The sequence below is a fragment of the Megalops cyprinoides genome, chromosome 3 (assembly GCF_013368585.1).
Source record: "Megalops cyprinoides isolate fMegCyp1 chromosome 3, fMegCyp1.pri, whole genome shotgun sequence".
Lineage (NCBI taxonomy): Eukaryota > Metazoa > Chordata > Actinopteri > Elopiformes > Megalopidae > Megalops > Megalops cyprinoides.
This window is the reverse complement of record NC_050585.1, coordinates 19765694-19776351: the sequence shown is the minus strand read 5'-3', so window position 1 is coordinate 19776351 and position 10658 is coordinate 19765694. Positions and strand designations below refer to the sequence as shown.

The window sequence follows — 10658 nt, the reverse complement described above, 5'->3', positions numbered from 1 at the left end:
TTCAACCCTCTCATTGTAGGCCTGGCCATTCCAAAAATGTACACTACTATGGGATTCGGGCATCTACAGGACTGAATCAATGAATTATAGCATCCTGTTATCCAGACTAGGTTAATTGTCACTTTCACTTCTCATTGTTTTACCTAAGCTACATTACATGTAATGTAATTCAATCATGTGAACTACAATAAATGCATATGCAGAGACTAACAAACATTTGCTTTTGGCTGCATTCTGATCACAGTTAATACGAACAGACAATGAACAATTTCATGGATGTAATTGCCTTTCTCTACCACAAGGTGTTACTGTTAAGTAACTAACGATCTTCAAGTCCTTTGAGTTGACGTTTCAACCTTAACATACCAGAGGAGAATTGATAAAATGGTAACTACTCGTGTGCTGAAATAAATGGAGAATAATTATTGCATGAAAAGTGAATAAAAATAAAATCTACTACATCCACCTCCAGTTCACTTTCTCATCAATAAACTTGCTTTCAGAACAACGGTGTGTCTGTCATGATTCAGACACACACACACACACACACACTCACACACACGCACATGCACGCACACACACACACACACACACACACACACACACACACACACACACAGAAACATACATCTTAAATAAATTCATACCACAAATCAACAGTTTATGGCATCTGTACCATCCTTGCATCAGACTCCAAAGCCTTTTGCAGTGAAGCACCTGGAGAGCAATATGTTTCTATGCAGCCTATCAAAGCTTTTGTCAGGCCTGAAATATGACATGATTGCATACAACACATAACACATCCTGATGTTGCTTCGGTCTGCTCTCTGGCAATCTCTCTCTCGCTCTGCCTGAAGAACGAGCCTGACCACATTCACGCAGTTTTTTTGGTTTTCAAGCGACATAAATGATATTGAGACAGTTCAGGCAAAGGTGTGAGGTCACAGAACTTGTGGCTTGGGGTCTGTGCCCAATGAAGTGATCGAGATTAGCGCTAAAGTGCAGGATATTGCCACTGTGTTGTGGGTGGACCAATATGTCATTATGAATGTGCTGATGCTCATCTTTAATAAAATGCCTGACAAACTAAATGAACCTCTTAACAAGCAGCAAGGCCATGTAGCTACAGGATTCAGACATTAGTGTCAACACACCAGTGTAACAGATGGAAAAAGCAAACCTCCGCATTACTGTATATATATATGTGGCAAGTTCAGTACTACCTTCACAGCCCACAGACACACACATGCAATGAAAGGAAGGAAGAAATACTGTACCACTTTATACTTGAATAATTTTGCAGCTATCATAAATAAAAAGTTTGCAATTAAGATATATTAGTTTATTTGTAGTTTTAGTTATTATTATTATTATTATTGTTGTTGTTGTAAGTATTGTTATTATTGAAATAACCAAAACAAGTGTTCACTATTATCTTTATAATAAGTCATTATAATAATTGTATGTTATTTATTTCACACAAAAATTGAAATGAAAAGAAGCATTACATAGAAAGGTGACACAAAGTTTGTGCTAGTGAGATAAAAACTCAAAATGGGCTTAATGACAATAATCACCTTAAATTAAATTCAAATTTACCACAAATAATACAAAAGTAAACCAAACAGTTAAACAAAGAAACTGAGCCAAGAAGCAGAAAACAGTGCCACCACGTCTCAGAACAGTAAAGAAAAACAAAATGTTCGTCCGGTGTTTTTTCCCATAAGACCTGAATCTAGTTCAGGCAAAGTGATTTATTTATTTATTTTTTTTGCTTTTCACTTCTGTTAAACTCTCTGTAAAATCTCAACGATGTTAATACATTACACAGAGATAATGGCACATGTTAGTTGCATACACTTCACTACTAAGTGATGAAGTGAATTGTGATTGTAGGACATACATTATAGAGCATAACATTTTAATGTGAATCGTTTCAATGAAAAACAGCAGGAAGCAAGCACATTCTGTTTTTCAGTGTTCTCTGTGATGTGATCTTCCATCTGTATTTAATATGTTGTTATCTATGGCTGGGAATTTGCAAGTTTGCATTGTTAGTGCACGCGGCACAAAGCAAAATGATTTAAAATAAGCAATGTAAATATGCGACATGTTATGTAACACAATTCAAGAACCCGACTGAGAACAGTATGTTAATTCACTGTTGCTATGATTCTGTAACCATGAGAATTATTTAGGCCAGGTATATATTCTTATTACCAGCGACTAATCTGGCTGCAGCCTCGGGAATTGCGTTGGAATGTAATACATTAATCTCGATGATAATAATCATTTTTTTCTAATATTCCACAGAATTCTTCTATCTTAAAATCGTGAAAGAAGCTGAAGCATTAAAATAAAAGGACAGAGACAGGCACCTGAGTGCCCAGCCAGAAGAAAACTTCCTTTTGTTGCCCTCCAAATGCTGCCTTTGAATATCGCTGTCTGTCGCTCTGAGCCACAAAAACAGGGCGACATGAATCTCGACAATACCTTAGGAGGCCTTTGCATTGGCTTCCTCATGCCGACACACACCCTCCTCTGAGAACGGCAAGGGAACATCTAAACACTCTGTAAACTAGGCCTCCTTTTGATCCGGCCACACACTCGCACAGAAATTCAAGACGGGCAGGGGTGGGAGACAAATGTGCAAAAAAATCCCAAACTGATAGTAAATGCAATAACACTGATCTTATCAGTCTTGGTGCCTCACAAGAGGCTGCAAATATGACACCGATGGCCTAATAAAACACACAGGCTGCCCTCCTGTGTTCATGGGCAACCCAACAGGAGGCCATTGTGAGAGCGGACATTACCAAGCCCTGACTGCGTGCACAGACACGGGATCGTCTTCAGTTTCTAGATTTGGTGATTTGGGATGTGGTGAGGGTGTGGAATTAGACAGAGCTGGTGCCCCAATTGCTAATCTACCTGTTACCCCCTAGCCCCACCCCCAGCCCGACCCCACCCCCTGCAAAGTTATTAATAGCAGAAGACACAAGGCGGGACAGGTCAGCAAGTTCGGTCACCCTGTTGGTCCCTCCGCTCCCAAACCCTCACGTTTCTCTCGTGTCTTTGTGAGCTCTGGCTTGCACTCGCTGCCAGTGGCAGAAGATCAGCAGCAGGAAGAGAAACGATAGTCTGCAGCTACCAACACAGTGAGTACTCAAGGAATGTACACCACGCCTGGCCAACATATTTCAGCATTTCCACAATGTTGCTATGAAGTTAGAGCAACATTGTAGTAACTTCACAGAAATGTTGTGGAACATGGAACAAAATGCACTTTATCTGACCGATTTCCACATGTGGAGCTTGCATAAATGAAAAGAAAAATGTTCATATAATTCAATTATTGAATAATAATAACAGAATAATTAAATTATAATTTTACATTATAATTGCAATTGCAGTTTTCAAAATGTCTGATCAAGATGTTGTTGGATTTCACAATTGTTCATTTATGATGAGTAAAACGCACTTTACCATAAACTATGTCTGTACTATCGAAGATTTATCAATATGAAGTTTTTTTTTTACATTCTAGAATAATTGAGGTGATATGTCTGTTGTATGCTAGTGCATGTATATGCTTGTATTTAGCATGTTATGAAGTTTACTCTGATTATATTTACGATTTTGCTAAATTATACAGATGGAGATATGCCTGAGATAGCTCACACATAGACTTTTTAAATTCTCACATACACCAAAAATTCTACCCTAACTATAAACTGTTAAGCGCAGAACAGCAGCTTTGCTACAAATGCATATGAATTTTCACATGTATAGAAGTGCATACATCTTGTAAACAAGGTGTAACATTTATTGTGATTGGTGGAGAGATCTGGGTGGAACGCTGTAATTGGGCCTTAGGTCACGTGCTTCACCTGAACTGCTCCTATGGGATTCTAGCACAATGTGCAGGTTCCAAAGGATGACAAAAACAACCTATAAGGACTCCCTGGATAATTGTATTGACAAAGCTTGGGCGAGGGTCTTCAGCAACTGCTTTTCTTTCGGCTTCAGCTCTTGTCTTCCTTGGATTCAGTTGAGACTACATTGCAAGCGACGCTGAATGTTCAGACAAAGAATTCATCCTTCCTCGTGTAATGAAGATATGTCTGTGATCTTAAGAAACCTGGCAGTCTCAGTTATATGTATGATTGAATCACATCCACTGATCAGCAGTCTGTAATAACTGGAAGAAAGGTGCTTGGATCAAATTCATAAAGCAAACCTTATGTGAACAGTACACTCCCAAAGGGTTTTGTCTTTCATTTGGACCATAAACTAACTTGAGCTTTGAAATGCTATATAATGTTTTGTTCTTAACAGAGGCAATTCACAATGCAATTACTGTATAGTGTACTCCACCTGATGGAGATTTGGAAAACAAGACAGAACATGATACTGTTGTCACAGTGTCAGTGTCTCAAATATTCAGCGAAAGCAGAATATAGGTAAATAACACATAAAGAGTAAGAAAATAAATACAGATAGATAAATACTGTATATTTTGCCAAATAGATCTGTTGAGAACAGCTCCACCAACCGAATATAACGACAAAAATTTGATTTTTAACTTTCATCCATAGGGTTACAACCTGGTCCCTGAAGCCCGACCAGAGTTTTTGTATTGTTCTGTTGACTGTCTGTCAATGAGTTAACTGAACACATGGGTTACTGGGTCAGCTTATATGTAACGATTGATTATCCTGATTAGTTATGGTTTTGAAAAAAAAATAGGAAACGATAATAAAATAATTATAAAATAGAGCTAAGAGTCAAAGAAAAAGGTTGTTGTTATTCAAGTGCTTGCTTTCAGAGCACAGGAGAATATATGGCATAGATGTTGCATTATTTGTCACACATTGGGCTTTGCTGGGAATGACATTTACTTTTTCCTCACTTTTTGTCTCAGCTTTTATTTTCTGTGGAATTCTTCCCAAGTGCACTGGACCACCACTTTGGAGAAATGAGGGCAGTTGCAATGTCAGCTTTCTGCCTCCTGGGGGTGCTGTGGCTGTGTGTTAGAGTTGATGCCACCGCCTTTTCCATCATGCGCAACGCAGCAGGTACAGCCCACAACGCCTGTCTCAGGAAAACTCAATTTCGTTGTGGTTTTTGTGAATTCTCCCACCACTCTTTGCTGTTCCAGGCCAAAAATGACATTTTTCTCATTTGCCCCCCATTTTTCTGGACCCTCTCCTTCTTGCCTCACCCTTTATTACACTTCTTATACATATTTCATCTTCACTCCTTCCTCCTCTCCCTCTATCCTTCTCACTACTCTGCATTTATACTCCTTTCCAATTCCCTCTCTCCCTCACCCCTGTATGTCATCTTTACCAAATCACCACTCAATCTCTCTCCTTTACAATGTTTTATAATTCCGTTACTGCTGAAATCCATCCTTCTCTCCCTCTACCTTTCTTCCTTCTCTGTCTGCCCTCATCGCCCTTCTAAACCTCCCATCTACTTTGATATCTCCCCCTCCTTAATCTCTCTCTCCTTCCCTGTCTCCCTCCCTCCCCTTTCACCCACTCTCCCCCTCTTTTCCCCTCCATCCTCCCCCCCACCCTCTCTCTCTCTCCCCTTCCCTCTCCCTCTCTCTGCCCTCTCTCTCTCTCCCCTTCCCACTCTCCCTCCCGCTCCCTCTCCCCCTGTCTCTCAGTGTCGTGGCAGGGGCAGTTCCCCTGTGATAACTGGGACTGTGAGTGTGTGTTTAAACGCCAGAGCGGGTGCTGCTGTGTCACACAGAGGATGCACACTCTGGAGGAGCAGGTGTTCATGCGCCTGAAGGCACTGTGGAAGGAGCTGTCCTACCTGGAGGACAGCGTCACGGAGGTCACAGGTACTGAATGCGTGTGTGCCCAGGACAGGATCTGCGTCACTGTCACTGTGGTGATGGGTCTCAGTGAGTTTGTCGCTGTGTTTCTGTGAGTGTGTCTTGGTGACTGTGAGTGTGCGTCACTCTGCGAGCATGTCACTGTGACTCTATGAGCATGTCACTGTGACTTTGTGAATGTGGTTGTATGACTCTGTGAATTTGTGCAACTCTGTGAGCTTGTCGCTGTGGTTCTGTGACTGTTCAGTTCTTTAAGCATCTTCCTCTACAAGGTACGCAATGACCTTTTGTTACTGAGTGATTACATCGGTCTCTCTGTCTCTCTAAGGTGGGCTGAAGGTGGCCTTCACAGTGTTCATGGGTTCCACTGCAGGCTGTTTTGGCCCGTTCACCAGCAACGTGCCAATCCCCTACAGCATCATCTCCCTCAACCAAGGCAACGGGTACAACCCTGCCCTAGGTACGGCCTCACCTGTTTGAAAACTCACTCTCAAGTATCAACTCCATTCTGACTTCTCATAAGACTGCCATATGAAATTCATATGTGTCGTGTGTTGTTTCAAAATTTGTTCCCTCTTATTTTAAAAGAACTCAACAGTCAAATGAAGAGTGATGTTTTAAAACAGTATCTCATGAAAGTTTGACAGACAGCAAGTCTGACTCCTTTTTGTTTCACTAGTACCATGGAGCTGATTGGATTAGCCACTTACAGCGCTAAGTGAATTTCAATCCAGCGCTACCTCATTGGCAGCAATAAAGTATCTAGATAAATTAGTGTATATAACTGATAGGTATATGACCACCCCCTTCTTCCTCTCCATTTGACTCTCTTCCTTATTTTCTTTCTGTCTCTCTCCTCTTTATCTCTACCTTTACTCCCCTTCTTCCTCTCTTTTCCCTCTCTGCCTCCCAATCTCTCTTTCTCTCCTTTTGTCCTTCTCCTTCCCTCTGTTTCACCCCTCCCCTCTCTCTCTCTCTCTCTCTCTCTCTCTCCCTTTCTCTCCCTTTCTCTCCTTCTCTCTCCCTCCTGCTTTCCCTGACTCCAGGTGCGTTCACCGCCCCGCGCTCCGGCCTCTACTCCTTCACCTTCACGGCATACTCTAACGTGGGGCCGGCGGGGTCGCGCCTCTACCACGAGGTTCGGCTGATGAAGGACGGCCAGGTAGTGGCGTCGGTGTGGGAGGACAACCGTGAGGACTCCGAGGACAGCGGCACGCAGACAGTGCTGCTAACGCTGCGCCGCGGCTCGCAGGTGCACGTGGAGCTCCTCTCTGGGCGCCATCTCTGCGCCGACACCGCCGAGCACAACACCTTCTCCGGCTACCTGCTCTACCCGACGCTGGAGGCCTGAGGCCCGCCCTCTGGGACAGCGAGCCACGCCCAGCACTGCCCCACATGCGGACACACACACACACACACACACGCGCACACATACACACACACACACACACACACACACATGCACATGCTCACACACACACGCACACGCACATACATACATGCATGCACGCACACACATATGCACACATGCACATGCTTACACACACACACATCCACGCAAATACACACACACACATACACAAAGACATACACAGACAGTGCATGACCCTGAATGGGAGTCTTCGACACTCAGACACTGAGTCACTTTGATGTAATGAGAGGCTAATGTAATGTTTAACTCTGAGACACTGAGACCTGCACACTAAGACTCCTCACTGAGACAGCAATATCACACCATGCTTTTACACTGAGACTGATTCCTCACCAACATGTTGTTTTGTTGAGTCTTTCAACTTGTTTTCTCTCTCTCTCTTTTGCTCTCTCTCCCTCACTCTCCCTGCATTGACATGTATTTCTTTGTATTAAATAAAGGAGCCCTCTTTGATACTAAACCAGAAACCAGCCATCAAACATATTTATTTCAGGTGGTTCATCATTAGGCATACATACTCTAAGCCACTCTAGAAAACTATATAACACAGTTTTCCAGAGGCAAAAATACCCTGATCCAAATCCTGGAGAGTTATAAAGCTCTCTAAAATCTATTCTGCATGGTATCTGGACTCAGTTGAAAAACCACATATTTGAAAGTTTGATTTCAACAAACAGAGGTGTGGTGAAATTCCAGAGTTCAAGTGACCAGCCAGCAATGTGGAGCTCTATTGTGATGTCAATCATTAATCATTTTTGGACCAATCAAAAGACTTCTATTTCCACAACAAAATTGACTGGTTCAAATCAGCGGTCAATCATTGATAGCATGTAACAGCTCTGGCCAAACAGTTCATTCCTGGACATGGCCTACCACTATTCAGAGTTACTTAGATCCCACACAGCCTAACCCCCACAAACCCAGCACAGCATAAGAACACTTGGCAGTTCAACAATAGAAAGAAAATAAAGGGAAATGATACAAAGACCAGTGTGTGTCAAATTGTCTGCTTGCACAATAAACCAACTCATTTGGTGTCAATGTCAGTCTGCAGGTCAGAGTTGTCAGTATTGGCTGCATGCACCAGTGGCTAAATTAGATTTGCAAACACCTTGGTTAATTCAGAGTTAACTCTTCGCTAGCCAACAAAGCACCACTTTCACCGCCCTCAAGCCTCAAGTTTGAACATAACGAGTAACGCAGAGCCGAATAAATCACAGTTAGTAGGTGTGGCAGGGTGAGATCAGCAGGCAACGTAGTGACAGGGATGGAAGCAGGACTCCCAATGAGAAGCACCTCAGCCGCTTCAGGTCTTTAAGGAGGCAGGTCAGTGCACCGAGAGGAAGCCGCTGACAGGCAGGTTCCACGCAGCGCCCGGGCAGCTTCTGCGAAAGCCTGGAACTGCCCGGGGGATCCACGGATTGGCAGTTTCTTCCCTGTAGGGCTGAGCTTGGAGGTTCCCTTGGCTCTCAGGCACTGCTGTGAGACAGCCGGGCAGAACCACACAAGTGAGGAATTTCTCAGCTCTGTTCTGACACCTACAAGCTGATTCTGCTGCTGAGATGCCGCCACTAACACTGAGTCAACAGCAGGCCCTGAGAGGTCTGCTACGTCGCTACACACAACGAGGGTGACATGCTTCCTTGCTGATAAACACGATGTCTCATCTCCCTCTCGCTCTCATTTCACCATATTTCCTCCTGTGACTCACCAGATTACCCACAAATCTGCACTCTTTATTTCTGCGTTTTTCATGATATTCACTCCTAAAGCCACAGCTGTGAGCTGCATTGTGAAACCCATAAACTAATATCCTGAAACGCTGCCCTCTGTAACTTGTTGGTTGGATGACATCAGCAAACCTGTCCACACACATACATGCGCTCATGTATAAACACACGCTTGGGAATGAAGTTCCCAAGGCATGAATGGCATGAACAGAATACTTCCTGTCTGTATCTCACTAACAACAAGAAACTATGGGCAACAAAATACTGACAGTAAATGGGTCAGTTACACTGTTGCAGTCTGTCTACAGGCTCCTGTGACAAAGGAAGTGTGTCAACCAGCAGCCAGCATGTTAACACATTACAGTGTGCCAGCCTGCAGCTCTGATGTTTGAGTAGAGCTGTGCTTCAGGGTCCAGTGTGATACTGTCAGGGTTTCTCACAGAGGTGGGATGACACATTACAGCATATGCTATCCAAAGTGGTGGAAGTAGGTGAGGGCCGTCAGAGAAATTTCTATCCTCTTTCAGCATGCTTAATCAACCAGTGATTGTGAACCCACGGCCTCCACAATGTAGGCATTAAGCTAAAGGGACATTTAGTCATCACAACCATCATCTTTCGTCCACAACAGGGAGCAGTGGGTGCCTTCTTGGTTAAGTCTATTTGGTTTGGGACCACCACTTGGTCTTAGTGATAGACCTACTGTCGCAGACATAGAGTTTCTTATTAAACAATACAGGGTCAGGTGATTAGTTCCTGTTTTTCTGTTGAAAGTTGTAATGTGTGCAGTGACCAGAGACGGAGCTGTGGTAGCATTTATATGCTGAGAGGAAGAAAGGAAGGCCATACGTTGGCTCCTTCACCTATGCCCAGTGTGCTGCAAAACCATGACAGAGGGGACAATGACAGATACGTTGTCATGGTGAATGCTACCAAATGCTGAGATACCATCACAGAAAGCTGTGTGTCCCTGCAGAAGGCAACAGGGAGAGCTAGAATCCTTCTGTTTTTTGCAGACTGTCATTAAACTCAACACCCTCACCAGGCCTCTCCACTCTGTACTCTGTGTGTGTATATGCACAGTATACACGCACACACACACAAAGAGAGAGAGGCTTAATGCCTCACTACACATCCATTCGCCTGTTTTAAGTTTGTTTTATACATATATAAAACACATACACACATACACATAGACACTCTTAATCCTTCACTAAGCATCCTTCTGCCTGGAACAAAACTGTCTTTGCTCATTCGTTTTTCTCAGCTTCATACAACCTGATCTTTTCCTGCTCTCTCCCTCTCTCTCTCTCTCTCTCTCTCTCTATCTATCTATCTATCGATCTATCTATCTCAGAACAATGTTCTGCAAGCTTTTTTCTTTTTTTATCCAACAAGGAGAGATAAGCAAATGGAAGACTATTGCGCAAGTAACTAGCATGACACTTGAATGCGTATTGAGAAACTTAAGCTCTGCCAAACAAAAAAGAAAAAAAAAGGGTCCAACTGAAATTGCTGGAATGTCTGTGCTTCTTTTCCTCCTTGTAATTATGGGTTCCCCCTTTTTCCCTTGTTCTTCCACATAACATCAAACCCCCTCTCATCCCCATGACTGCCCCCCCCCCACCCCCCCACCCCAATCGAA

At 43.2% G+C, this 10658-nt stretch overlaps 1 protein-coding gene across 1 annotated transcript; it reads left to right on the top strand.

The window, feature by feature from the left end:
• The first annotated feature begins 5062 nt into the window (after nt 1-5062).
• Nucleotides 5063-7202, top strand: LOC118774391 (complement C1q-like protein 2). Its single transcript, XM_036523738.1, has 4 exons — nt 5063-5078; nt 5678-5857; nt 6180-6311; nt 6898-7202. The coding sequence occupies exons 1-4, from the start codon at nt 5063-5065 to the stop codon at nt 7200-7202; spliced, it is 633 nt and encodes a 210-aa protein (XP_036379631.1).
• Nucleotides 7203-10658: the final 3456 nt, after the last annotated feature.